We start from the raw sequence: 13,659 nt of genomic DNA, 5'->3' as shown, positions 1-13,659 counted from the left end.
CTAGCACCCTTCCCTAACCACCAACATGGAAATTGACCAATTAACAGTAACGCCAATTTCCCTCACTTTCCGAATGAAGGCTTTTCTCCACGAATCCGATGATTTCGTGCCCTTGGGCACACCCATCATAGTTTTCCTCGACAGCGTTACCGTGATGGAGAACCACTCTCCGGTACGATCTCAAAGACGATTCAAGTAACTCTCAGATACGTAGTGATTGCCTCGTGCATTAACATTGAGTACAACTTAGACGCTGAGGAAAAGTAGAGTCTGTCATCCCCTTGACCGCGGATTCGTTAGTGAGCCTAGGATCATTGTCATTAGCTTCTCGAGTACCTAATTATCCTATTACTTGTCCAATTCCATCATAGTCATATTTGCACTAGTAAATATCTCCTCTATTGCATAATGATCACGTCTAGCGCCAATAGGGATTCGTTTCACGCCCTCAACCCTAACTCAAATCTTAACGCCGCCCCGACATCAGAAGTGGGATCAGTGCCGATTATAACAGTGCTAGAACTTACGATCATCGTGCTCAAGTCGCAAGTCGTGCGCAATTCAGTCGCTAGTGCAAATCGAGTGTGAGACCTAACAATTATCGCTACCACGTTTTAACCCTTAAAATCGCGTGCTCCGACTCCGCTGCATGGGGCGCAGCTGCCAACCTGATTATGGAAGGAAACTATAATTTCAATAACGAGTGGCGAGTCGACTTCTACGTACTGGAAGCACCAACGGATAGATCAAGTCATCTGGGTGAGTCGTTTCCATTTTACTCCGATTCGGGAGCCGAGCGTTCACTAATTAAAGTGTCCGCGGCCTCGAGATTTTCTGGCAAAGGAATGACTGACATATTAGTAATGCGAGGAGTAGGGAATACCTGTATTAAACATACGCCTCCCATTTGTTCATTGTGTGTATTAATGATTTTTACATCGAAGATAGTTTCTCATGTCCTTGCTGATAGTTATTTGAAATATGATGTCGCGATTAGTTGCGGAACTCTAAGTCTGGTTTTTGACGTAACATTACACAAAATAGCCTCGCTATGTGTAAAACAAAAATGATTGGTGTCTGTAATGAAACCACTGCAAACGAGATCGTCGTTAATGAAGTTGACGCTGATGTACATGGTAATAATAAAAGTCGATCAATTTCTCTTCTCGACAAATTCAAAGATTCATTCGTTACGGGTTTCCTACGTATTCGCGTAAATGCAGGCCGGTTAGAAATACGATTAACTGATCCTAACACCACCGTAGGAGGAAGTCCTCATAGACTTAGCGAGGAGGAGCGAAGAGCGGTACGTGAGAAAACAAGCGTTCTAATTAAAGCAAAAATTATAAGGCCTAGTAATTCGCCATTAGCGAGCCGTAACTCGTGAAGAAAAAAAACGGCTCAGATAGATTACGAGTGGATCCCCGAGATCTAAATCAAAGTATCGTCGCGGATCGGTACCCTTTACTCCTTATTGCGGATCAAGTCGCGAGATCGCAAGAGGCGAGATATTTTATTAGCCGGGACATGGCCAGCGGGTTTCACCAAATTTCTATTTATCCTAATCCAACGAAGTTTACAGCGTTCGTTACCCCGACAGACAATATGAGTAGATAACGATGCCGTTTGGACTGAAAAATTGCACCGTCCGTCTTTCGGAGGGTCATTCGCAAGGCCTTAGGTGACCTCGCTCATTCGTATGTTGTTATTTATTTCAATGACGTCCTAATTATTGCCAACTCGATAGATCGAGCTTTGGAAAGATTGAACACCGTATTAGATACCCTCGTAAAAGCCGGATTCTCTTTTAATTTTGCGAAACATTCTTTTCTAAAGACATCGGTGCTCCATTTGCGATATGTAATTCATAACGGAGAAGTTCGTCCTAACCCGGGTAAAATACACACCTTAAGTTCTTCACCTGTGCCAACGACCGTTACACAACTCAGGCAGTTCATAGGGTTAGCTCCGTACTTCCGAAAATTCATCCCTAAATTCTCACAGACGATGAAATCCCTGTATGCGCTCATCTCAGATAACAGAAATATAACTTGGACAGATAGACACGAGAAAATAAGACAACAGGTAGTTTCCGCCCTGACCGACGCGCCGGTGCTAACGATATTCAACCCCAATTACCCGATAGAACTACATACTGACGCTAGCTCGGAGAGTTACGGGGTGATTTTGACGCATCAAGCCGAAGGTAAGAACAAGGTAATAGGGTATTACAGTAAAAGAACCAGCCCCGCGGAATCCAGATATCACTCCTATGAACACAATACATTAGCTATCGTAAACGCCATAAAACATTTCTGTCACTATCTATAGGGACGGGAATTTCTTGTCGTCACGGATCGCAACTCGTTGAAAGCATCGAGTAATAAAGTACATTTAAATGACAGGGACCATAGGTGATGGGCTTACTTGCAGACTTTTATTTTTGACATTATGTATCGGGAAAGTAAACGGACGGCTCACAAATTTCTTGTCGCGAAACCCCACAGGCGTTGACCCTATTAAATTCGACAAAATCAAAGAGAAAATAGTTGACTGGCCGAAATTTCGGAAGATTGGCTATTAGCGGGACAACGTTGTGATTCTCAAACCTTGGAAATCGTCAAGGGATTGCAAAACGATGGACTCGCGGAAGACATCGCGAATACATACGAATTACGGTTCGGTACTCTGCACCGTAGGATACAAAGAAAAGGCAGGATTCTCTGTGTACCTACAGTCCCAAGATGTTTTAGATAGTCTGTTATTAACCATGTGTACCAGTCAGTTATGCACTTAGGTTGGGAGAAAACGCTGGAGAAACTATACGAGTATTACTGGTTCGAAGGGATGGCGAAGTACGTTCGCCGATTCATTGAGAACTGTCATGCTTGTCATGTTTCGAAAGCTAGTTTAGGTAAGATACAAGCCGAACTGCATTCTATACCTAAGACCAGCATACCCTGGCATACGGTCCACATGGACATAACAGGCAAGTTGAGTGGTAAAAGCAATTCAAAGGAGTACGTCATTGTTTTGATCGACGTCTTCACTAAATTCGTATACCTGCATCATACTCGTAAGATAGATTCCCTTAACACCATTAAAGCGCTTAAATCCGCTATATTTTTATTCGGGAGTCCCTGCCGGATAATAGCAGATCGGGGGAAGATGTTTTAAGGGTAAAAGAATTTCGAGAATTCTGCGAAAGCAAACGAATTAAAGTTCACTTGATAGCGATCGGTGCTAGTAGGGCCAATGGACAGGTAGAGCGTGTTATGGGTACATTGGAAAATATGTTCACGGTAGTAGAGACGACCGGGCGGCCGTGGCAAGACGCGATTGGGGAAATACAGTTGGCTTTGAATTGCACCACCAACCGCGTGACAAACTCGAGCTCATTAGAACTACTAATAGGTAGAACGGCAAGACTTCACGATCTGTTGTTACCCGATAACATCAAAAGTATCGATATCTCCAATATAAGACGACAGGCAATAAAGTGGATGGAAACTAGTGCTAGGTATGATGAGGATGGATTTGACAAAGCTAAAGCTTAAGCGGTTAGGTTTAATCTCGGTGATTTCGTATTACGCAAGAATGAGGAAAGGAATCAAACCAAACTAGATCCAAAATTTAGAGGTCCATTTGTAATAGCAGAAGTCTTGGAAGGGGACAGGTATATCTTAAGGACATTAGACGGTAAGCGACCGTACAAGTACAGTCACGACAGGTTAAGGAAAATGCCAGATGGTTGCACCCCTGCCGAGTTGGATGTCTGTAGTGAAGGCAATAACAGTGACCATGACGATATGAGCACTTCGACCTCGGAAGATCAGTAGCACTATGCCAGTAACACCCGGCAGAGCGAGTTCGCACGTGTTTCGGGGAAATAATGTGATAAAGCTCAGAGAGAACGTGTGATGTAGTTCAAACGCTTTTGTGGTAATAGTGTGATGAGGCTCAGTGAGAACATGCGATGTGACTCGTATGCATCTCGGGGCGACAGTGTGATGAGGCTCAGTGAGAACATGCGATGTGACTCGTATGCATCTCGGGGCGACAGTGTGATGAGGCTCAGTGAGAACATGCGATGTGACTCGCATGCATCTCGGGGCGACAGTGTGATGAGGCTCAGTGAGAACATGCGATGTGACTCGTATGCATCTCGGGGCGACAGTGTGATGAGGCTCAGTGAGAACATGCGATGTGACTCGCATGCATCTCGGGGCGACAGTATGATAAGGCTCAGTGAGAACATGCGATGTGATTCGCATGCATCTCGGGGCGACAGTATGATAAGGCTCAGTGAGAACATGCGGTGTGGTTCGCATGCATCTCGGGGCGACAGTATGATAAGGGCTCAGTGAGAACATGCGGTGTGGTTCGTATGCATCTCGGGGCAACAATATGGTAAAGCTCGGTGAAACCGTGGAACAAAGCTCTATGTGCTCACACGATCTAGAAGACCGAGATCCTTTGGAGTGCGAAATCGAAAATGGTCCATCATGCCGATACGATCCGACTAATAACCTGCAGAATGCAACTATCACCTTGAGTACTAACTATAACGCTACTAATTTTCATTATCTTTTATTTCTTTGCTGCCAAACCCCCGAACAGGATTTGTTGCTACACTGGACCCTTGCCTTATTCGAACATCTAGTTAAATTGTGAATAATGTCAATTGTATCGAGTCTAATGTTAGGAAACTCAATATTTTAGTTACACACGAGGACGTGTGATAGTCAGAATGGCCGTGTCGGAGATGAAAGAATACTGGAACCTTCCCTTCGGAACTTTGGGAAGACCCCTAGTATTGTAATTTAGATTTCACCATAGCCGAATTAAGAAACTGTTGTCATTCGATTCGACTGTACTTATTTGAGATTTATGATAGTGAGCTCGGGCTCGAGGCGACAACCAGTCGCCGAACGTAGTCGCGGTCAAGGGATGAACGTTTTGTCTAACAAAGGCATGAAGTAACCCTATAGCTCTCCTTAAAAGAAATACTTAGGACGGGGCACGACGGTAAGCATTTCAACGATTTCTGTCCCGTGGCTCGCCACACGCAGACTCTATTCTTTGAGTAAGATGATTACCAGATGTCGACGCGTCTCCACAGTACATGTTCAGCTAGCCCGAGGACCTGCTATAAATCTTAAGGTCTGTTTAACTAAAGTCCTTCAAACCGACAAACAGTCCTCGTCCCAGCTACGAGAAAATAGGAGAAATCTATTTTTCTCACCAACGACGCTTCCTCTTCTCGAACTTTCTCCTAAGGGCGGCTAGCACCCTTCCCTAACCACCAACATGGAAATTGACCAATTAACAGTAACGCCAATTTCCCTCACTTTCCGAATGAAGGCTTTTCTCCACGAATCCGATGATTTCGTGCCCTTGGGCACACCCATCATAGTTTTCCTCGACAGCGTTACCGTGATGGAGAACCACTCTCCGGTACGATCTCAAAGACGATTCAAGTAACTCTCAGATACGTAGTGATTGCCTCGTGCATTAACATTGAGTACAACTTAGACGCTGAGGAAAAGTAGAGTCTGTCATCCCCTTGACCGCGGATTCGTTAGTGAGCCTAGGATCATTGTCATTAGCTTCTCGAGTACCTAATTATCCTATTACTTGTCCAATTCCATCATAGTCATATTTGCACTAGTAAATATCTCCTCTATTGCATAATGATCACGTCTAGCGCCAATAGGGATTCGTTTCACGCCCTCAACCCTAACTCAAATCTTAACGCCGCCCCGACATATATATATATATATATATGTCGGAGATGAAAGAACACCGGAGTCTCCCCTTTGGAGCGGTGGGAGGACCCCCTTAGTGCTGTAATCCAGATTTCATCATAGCCGCACTAAGAAACTGTTGTAATTCGATCCGACTGTACTTATTCGAAATTTATGATAGTGAGCTCGGGCTCGAGGCGACAACCGGTCGCCGAACGTAGTCGCGGTCAAGGGATGAACGTTTTATCTAACAGAGGCATGAAGTAACTCTATAGCTTTCCTTAAAAGAAATATTTGGGACGGGGCACGACGGTAAACATTTCAACGATTTCTGTCCCGTGGCTCGCCACACGCAGACTTTGTCCTTCGGGTAAGACGATTGCCAGATGCCAACGCATCTTCACAGTATATGTTTAGCTGGGCGAGGACCCGCTACGAATATTAAGTTTCAATTATACAAAGTCTTTCAAATAGACAAATATCCTGTGCCCCAACTACGGGAAGATAAGAGAAATCTATCCTTCCACGAACGACGCTTCTCGCTAGCAACTTTTCCCAAGGACAGCTAATATCTTTCTCTAACCACCAACATGGAAATTGACCAATTAACAGCAACGTCATTTTCCCTCACCCTTCGAACGAAGACTTTTCTCCGCGAATCCGATGATCTCGTGCCCTTAGGCACACCCATCATAGTTTTCTTCGACGGCGTCACCGCGACGGAGAGTCACTCTCTAGTGCGATCTCATCAGTAATCGACCTGTCTTTCGTATACGAAATAATTGCCCCCGTGCTCTAACATATAGTGTAACTTAGACGCAAACGAAGGGTAAAGTCCAGTATCCGTTGACCGCGGAAACGTTGCCGGAGCCGAGACCATTGTCATAGTGACGCGAATATCGAAACCTTGCGATTATCTATCGACGCTGTAAATCTCCCTAATTTGTGTCAATAAACTCAACCATTGTTACACTGCACCTATGGCTAATTCCAACGAAGATTCACCGAACACCCCCACCCCCAATCCTGACGTGCATCCGACATATATATATCTATATATCTGTCTGATGGTCATATCTAGAAGAACATACTTGCTTACGGGCCACATCCCCTTTCTTGATAATGTATTTTTAGTGTATCCTGTTAGCTTAACAAAACATAACGTTGTCCAACGTTTGCATAATATATTTAAAGAAAAAGATTGATCGTACCTTCTGATCTGAAAATATTGCTCTGTTTATACATTATACATTATACATGTGTATGGGAATTAACTAGTGTCTATATAGTTTCACACTGACAAAATAGTTTCGAGTTACTTGAAAATAGTTGCTTGATTCAAGCAACTGTACGCGTTAACAAGATAGCTTCAAGTTATTTGAAAATACTTGCTTCACTCAACTGCACACATTAATAAAATAGTTTCAAGTTACTTGAAAATAGTTGCTTGATTGAGGTAACTTGACCAATCTGAATCATCATAAAAACTTGGAAAGATATTTCAGACAAAATTACAGGTTCACATTGGCAAAATGATTTTAACTTACTTGAAAATAGTTGCTTGATTCAGGTAACTTGACCAATCTGAAACATCATAAAAACTTGGAAGGATATTTCAAGCAAAATTACAGGTTCACATTGGCAAAATGATTCTAACTTACTTGAAAATAGTTGCTTGATTCAAGCAACTGTACACGTTAACAAAATAGTTTCAAGTAACTTGAAAATAGTTGCTTGATTCAGGTAACTTGACCAGTCTGAATCATCATAAAAACTTGGAAGGATATTTCAAGCAAAATTACAGATGCACATTGGTAAAATAATAGGTTCACATTGACAAAATGGTTTCGAATTGCTTGAATTCAAATCGTTTGACGAAGCAACATGACTAATCTGAATAGTTTAATTGTCATCTTTATCCAAGACTCGCATAGTCAATCGAGCCATTCGGAAATCACATTGACCAACTCCAAAATTCAAAAGTAGAGAAAAGTAATTCAAGTATCGCAAGTGGTGAGACAATATGCGATAAAAGTGAAAAGATGAGCGTGGCGTTAAGCTCTAAGGAACTAGAGGTTTTGTGAGAATCAATCGTGTACTTGGACGATGAAATTGCGAAATTATGAAATTGTCCAAAGATGAAGTGGGTCAATTTGACTTTCGCCAGGCTCGATCGTCACTACGACAGTTCTCGCGTATCGAAACTATCTTGATGTTTGTGTCGACAGATGAGACGAATGAGCGATCGTGGCGGAGAAGGATCAGGACCAGCTCCTCAGCTAGATGGCCGAAGACATTCGGTCGTTACGATTGAAAGAGCGTCACCGACTTCGTTTGGCCGTAATCGTCAGTTGGACATCATGGACGACATCGCAGACCTAAAAGCGAGGAAGGTAAAGATCTTTCGTTTATTTTAGTCGCTCTATCTCCGCTAGTTTGCAGACTAAGAAAAACCGAGTTTAAAGTTGACGAACTTCTATACGATCGTGTGAAGTTAAAATTTGAAAGAACCAAATATTCGTTGCTTTCCAGGTATACAATTTTCATCGTATTATTTATTATTTTATTCTTTGTAACTTATAATTATTTACACATCATATCGTTCTTTATAACAATGTACGCATGCGTGGATTCATCAATTACTTTTTTTTCTTCTTTTTTAGATGGAGTTAGAACAATTATTAATTAGGCGAAAATTAACAGTTACAATTATGGACGAATCGAGTCGCTATGGTTTTCATTCCTTGTTCGTCAGGAGCCTCGCTAAGGAAGCACGTCTTCGTCGGTGAAGCTTATAGCATGGTCGCGAAGAAGCTTATTTTTCAATTGGAATCATAAATTATTAAGCAATAACATAGAAATTTGCTTCATCCCGCGCTCAATCGCCAGGGACGTGTCGTAAACTCGGTATCTCCGCAGGGTAATTTGGAATTATATTACAGCGGTACAAGTTGCCGAACTTCCTCACCCGCAGAGATATCGTGATCTTCTCGGAAAACTAACATCTCGTGTTAGTTCAAGTAGCGTCCCATCTTTGCCAGCAGAAGGCGCGCCAAGAGCACGTGAAAGGCTGGTCATGACACTCGCGGCATTTACACCTCGAACACAGAAAAAGATACTTGTTAACGTTCAAGCGGTTCAGATATTGTTCAACTTTCGCGCGACACAAACGTTATTCAAACTTGGAACGCTACAGGCATTTTTCAACTCTGTTACGAGCAAACTTATACATATTCATTGAAGACATACGAAAGAATACGCGCTGTATTCGTTATCATGCGTTTTTTTATTAGAGTTCAGACTTTTATGGATCGTCATTATTGGAACAGCAAGCGTTCAGTTCTGTTCTTCCCTACGTGCTCATAATCTTGGCTGATAACCGCCATTCGCTATATACATCGTTGGTACCGACGTCAAAGGATTAACACAGACAAATACGTCCGTACAATCCGATTTGATTGATTTTAGATCTTGCATCAAACAGATCTCTATATAAACAGATAATTTCTGATTCTAAACATTTGTATTGCTTCTTCTTCCGCTTTGAAATCCTCTACAAACGCCTTTTATAGTCGTTCAACTTTTCAGCTCACAGAAAAGAACATTACGCGTATTCCTAGCAATCGCCCAAAGACTCGAACGTGTGCTTCGATAAAGCTCGCTTAACTTTCATCGACACATCGATAACTTTGCGTTCCAAGATGTTATTACGCCCTAGAATCCCTAACATAATTTTAGAACCAGAATTTCTGTGCAAAACAATTCCATCGCTTTGTCACGCTTAACGGTTCAATCATCGAAACATGTATCATAACGCACGAATTATGATAAAAAAGAAACTGTCTTTCGAATAAAAGCAATCCGTTTGCCAGGTGCGCTTAAGGATGTACAGGACGTCGACGGAGCAAGTGTACGAAATACAGCCGCTGGAGGGTAACAGTTCCACTCAACGTTACACTCAACAGCCGAAACAACGATTATCTGAAATGCCTACTCCGTCGGTTTCGCCGACGTCTTCTCTCCGAAAGCGCGGCTCGGAACTGCCAAGAGCCGCGAGTGCATCCGTTTCCGGTGCTGCGGGCATTGTCTGCTCTAATACGGATCTGATGTCGATCCTAAGTTCGTTAGCGTCTTCCACGACGGAAATCAACCGATGCGGCGAGGAAGCGCCGAGTTCGCGGGACGATAGCAAATCAAACTGGCCCGAAAAAACGACCGAACAGAAAGGAAGTGGATCGAAGAGCTTCCGTTCCAACAGCTTCGACGTGTCGACATTGCACGGAGCTAAAAGTAAGCTTAGCGGATCCTCGAAAGCCGCTATTTCGACCTTTATGGCACCGTCGAATTGGTTCACGAAGAGACACCAACCGATGTCGAAGAAGCCGGAAGATTTAGTAACGGCCAGTTTAAGTCTTAGGTTCGATAAATCGAAGGTAGTGAAGGCGGTGAAGAAAACGTTGGGTAAAAAGTCCCCTAATAGCGAGGTCGAACACAAAGTCGTATGGGACAACACTAGTGGAACCAAAGTGGACGCTCAGGTAATTGTATTTCTCGTTACGATATCGTTTCTTGTTTAAGAGCCATCGTAGGTGAAAGGAGGAATGATATAATTGTATTTCTCGTTACGATATCGTTTCTTGTTTAAGAGCCATCGTAGGTGAAAGGAGGAATGAAAAAGAAAATCGTAAATCGTAAAATCGCTTCCAGAGAATGCACTTTATCGTAAAAATTAATAAAGTCAACAACAACGTGAAATTAAATAATTGTTGTTTGATATTCTGTATTATCGATATAGGTGAAACGTGGAGAAGATAATTTGCTATCATTGCGGACAACATCGCAGTGACATTATTATCAATCGGTAATATTAAAGATAAAATTCATATGGAATGAAAACAGAGCGTCAAAAGTGGTTATTTTTCGATCTTCTTGCGAAGGGAAAATTCCTGCAAAATGTTTAAGAACGGCCCTCAACAAGGAATAAAAAATGTTATTACAGTTCCATTTTCGTGTTCGTTTTTTTTCTACATGATCCATGTGAAATAATTCTTCAGATGCTCTGCTGGTAAATGAATCGACGTTTGTAATAGAGGAAATATAAAGTACAGCGAGATCGTTGTTGGCTATTGTTCTACACCGATATCGACAAAATAATTCTTCGACAACTCTATTGATAAATCAATTGTAGTTTGAAATCAAACGAATCTGAAGTACCATCAGTTTGTTGCTACGAGAACAATAGCCACCAACGATCTCGCAGTAATTCGGATTCGTTCGATTTTAAACTTCAATTGTTTTACCGACAGAATCACTGAATAATTATTTTGCTGGTAAATTCTGCTGGTATATCGATTAGAGTTTGGAATCGAGCAAATACGAAGTACAAGATGGCTATTGTTCTCACGTAGCAACAGTCTGATAGTATTTCAGATTCGCTTGATTTCAAACTTAGTTCCCTTGGTTTAATTACTGATTTATCAGCTGGATCAAAATTTAAAGAAAATGAAGATCAAGTGTAGCGCGTAAGTTTGACCTCTGCTTAATTTTTTCATCTCTACACTCATCTTTTTCAACTTCCATGTCACATTTCGTATAAATGCTAATAATTCTTTCTTTTTTTTGATAAATTCTCTTGAACGTCGCACAAGAATTTTTCGTTCGCGAGGAGGTGCAAAAATGGCCACTTTTTGACTTAGGTCAAAATTTGCAAATTTGGGGTTAGCCCCAACTTAACCACACTTTTAATCCAACATGAATTTTATTTTAATATTAGTGATCTCTGATGGTGGATCTGCGATACTGTACTTAATAATTGTAAACTATCTTATCGACTTCTCATCTATATTAATAATATAGGAATATTAAATATTATTCGGAATATTAGGAATATTAAATAACAGTTAAATACTTAAATATATGTTATTTGATTTGTTTTAGAACGAAGCTCATTCTCTGGAGTGAAACTTTTAGTTTCTCTCTCTTACGCGATAAAGGAGAGGTGCAAGGATTTAAATATTTATAACATTATGACCTTTATTCTTTAAGCATGAAAATATTTTAAATACAAGCATATAAATATTACATATAAATATTTCTATTTACATATACATCAAGTAAATTTACATATACATTTTCATCTTGGTAAAAAGAACATGTAAGTTATCGTATTTACTATTACGTATTTTAACGCGAAATCTCGTTTCATAAAAATTTTCATTCAAATACGTAAACACATAATATTCATAAATTTATAAGAACAATTTTGTCCGTAGGTATTTGGTAGCGCAATTGAGAAGATGTTAACGGCGCAAAAGGGAAACGATACGGGGGCTTCCGGGTCGAGTCGGAAAGCTGGATAGATGACTGACAATCTGGTGTAATTCAAATTAACGAGCTATACTTTCCTTGTACTTTCTTATTGCTAAACCTCTACAATATTCTTTTATCGTATCTGTCGATTTTAATCTCACACAAATATCTAATAAATGTGTATACAGTAGTTGACGAAAATATTAGATAGAAGATTTTTGCGAATATATATTATGTGTGTTAGTGTTTTTCTTCACTTCACTTCAATGTAACGAGACGTGTCTATCATGATTACACCGGTAAAAATTGAGACTAATTTGGAAATATATATATGGAAGCTAGAAGATGCTTATTGCAGACGTACACATAGCAAAAAACTAATGTACAATGTAAAGAGTATTTTTAAACATATGATTGATTAGGGGTAAAAATGCTCCTACTAAAAATATTGTGACTTATTTATACAATACATAATTAACTGTCCAAATACCGATGGTAATCAATAAGCATCTTATAATTCCTATTTACATTTGTTTCAAAAGTTTCTTTCGTTTCATAAGGAAATAATAGAAACACGACACTTTTTGTTTTATATTATTTTATCGATTTATGTATGATCTATTTTGTAGTAATAGAACAAAACGAAAGAAACTTTTGAGACAGCCTAATACATCTTGAAATTCATGAAAAGCTTCAACAAAATATTCATGGAAAGTTTCTGTAAGCGTCCGAGTACTTTCGTGAGCCGTTATATGTATAATAATTCGTTACAATGTTAGTGATAGCTTGGAAAGTGAACTATTTTTATTATACATCTTTTTACTTTCCATATTACGCTCATAGATACTCTAAAACGCCGCGATACTAACTCTTATCTATCATGTTTACGAATGCCTATAATTTGTGAAACCGCTTCTGATTTTACGGAAATTTTGCAGTTGCTTGATGAATGAAACAGATTTGTTAAGAGAATCACATGTTATAGATACCTGAACTGTGATTTATTTAATATATCTTTTCTGATTTGTTATCATGCAACATTTCCATGTTTTACGAAGCTTTAAATTAAATTTCACAAGTTTATTTTCCTTAAGCTAAAGACGATGCTCGTGAAATACTTATTTCTGAAGTAAAAAGTAAAAATATAGCTTACATATTGCTTGTATTTAATCATGTATTACGATTAATCCTGTTGCGATACTCGTATATTTCAGTTAGGCTCTGGTTTTAGTAAACAAGAAAGATTTATAATATCTTAAGAGGATGTTTAGCATGAAATCATGCTAATAAGAAGTTTTTCATGTTTTTCTTCAGGCTTAAAATATTTTTTAATGTTGTGAAAAAATTGGGTTGAAAATGAATAAAAGGGTGCAACAGGGTATTTAAACAAACTAATATCTCTTATATGAATAAGTCGAGTGATATGCCGTAAATTATTTTCACAAAAAGACACCCATTTTTATTATTGTTTTCTAAACAATATTCAATATGATTTGTTATACCTGTAATAGGAAGTTTCTTTAACTAACATTTAGTTATCGATCCTATTTTTATTGAAGTTTAACAATACTGTTCAATGTTAATAATTATTAATTTATAAGTG

At 39.9% G+C, this 13,659-nt stretch overlaps 1 protein-coding gene and 1 long non-coding RNA gene across 6 annotated transcripts in view; both read left to right on the top strand.

Annotated features, from left to right (window-relative positions):
- LOC126927422 (uncharacterized) overlaps positions 1 to 6,638 on the top strand; it is a 29,978-nt gene extending 23,340 nt beyond the window's left edge. The window contains exon 2 of the long non-coding RNA XR_007715472.1: positions 5,812 to 6,638. This is a non-coding gene — a long non-coding RNA (uncharacterized LOC126927422). The remainder of the gene's footprint in view (positions 1 to 5,811) is intronic.
- A 173-nt stretch (positions 6,639 to 6,811) lies between these two features.
- LOC126927417 (uncharacterized) lies at positions 6,812 to 12,794 on the top strand. Of its 5 annotated transcripts, none has more exons than XM_050743573.1 (4): positions 6,812 to 7,203; positions 7,318 to 8,140; positions 9,620 to 10,285; positions 12,020 to 12,794. In XM_050743573.1, exons 2-4 carry the CDS (start codon positions 7,976 to 7,978, stop codon positions 12,104 to 12,106), a joined length of 918 nt encoding a protein of 305 aa, XP_050599530.1. In that variant the 5' UTR covers positions 6,812 to 7,203; positions 7,318 to 7,975; the 3' UTR covers positions 12,107 to 12,794. The 5 variants fall into 5 exon arrangements, 2 of the variants coding, with proteins under 2 accessions (XP_050599530.1, XP_050599531.1); XM_050743574.1 differs by having other exon boundaries at positions 6,971 to 7,203; positions 8,411 to 10,285; XR_007715462.1 differs by lacking the exons at positions 6,812 to 7,203; positions 7,318 to 8,140; positions 9,620 to 10,285 and adding exons at positions 10,715 to 11,269; positions 11,685 to 11,901 and having other exon boundaries at positions 12,020 to 12,050.
- The last annotated feature ends 865 nt before the right edge of the window (positions 12,795 to 13,659 follow it).

The sequence above is a fragment of the Bombus affinis genome, unplaced genomic scaffold (genome assembly GCF_024516045.1).
Source record: "Bombus affinis isolate iyBomAffi1 unplaced genomic scaffold, iyBomAffi1.2 ctg00000110.1, whole genome shotgun sequence".
NCBI lineage: Eukaryota > Metazoa > Arthropoda > Insecta > Hymenoptera > Apidae > Bombus > Bombus affinis.
This window is presented reverse-complemented; position numbering and strand designations above follow the sequence as displayed.

Excerpts from the sequence above, each read along its gene's own strand:
- LOC126927417 (XM_050743573.1), top strand. The coding sequence starts at position 7,976 with ATGAGACGAATGAGCGATCGTGGCGGAGAAGGATCAGGACCAGCTCCT. Across the intron at positions 8,141-9,619 it reads CAGACCTAAAAGCGAGGAAG|GTGCGCTTAAGGATGTACAG; the intron begins GTAAAGATCTTT and ends TCCGTTTGCCAG. Across the intron at positions 10,286-12,019 it reads GAACCAAAGTGGACGCTCAG|GTATTTGGTAGCGCAATTGA; the intron begins GTAATTGTATTT and ends TTTTGTCCGTAG.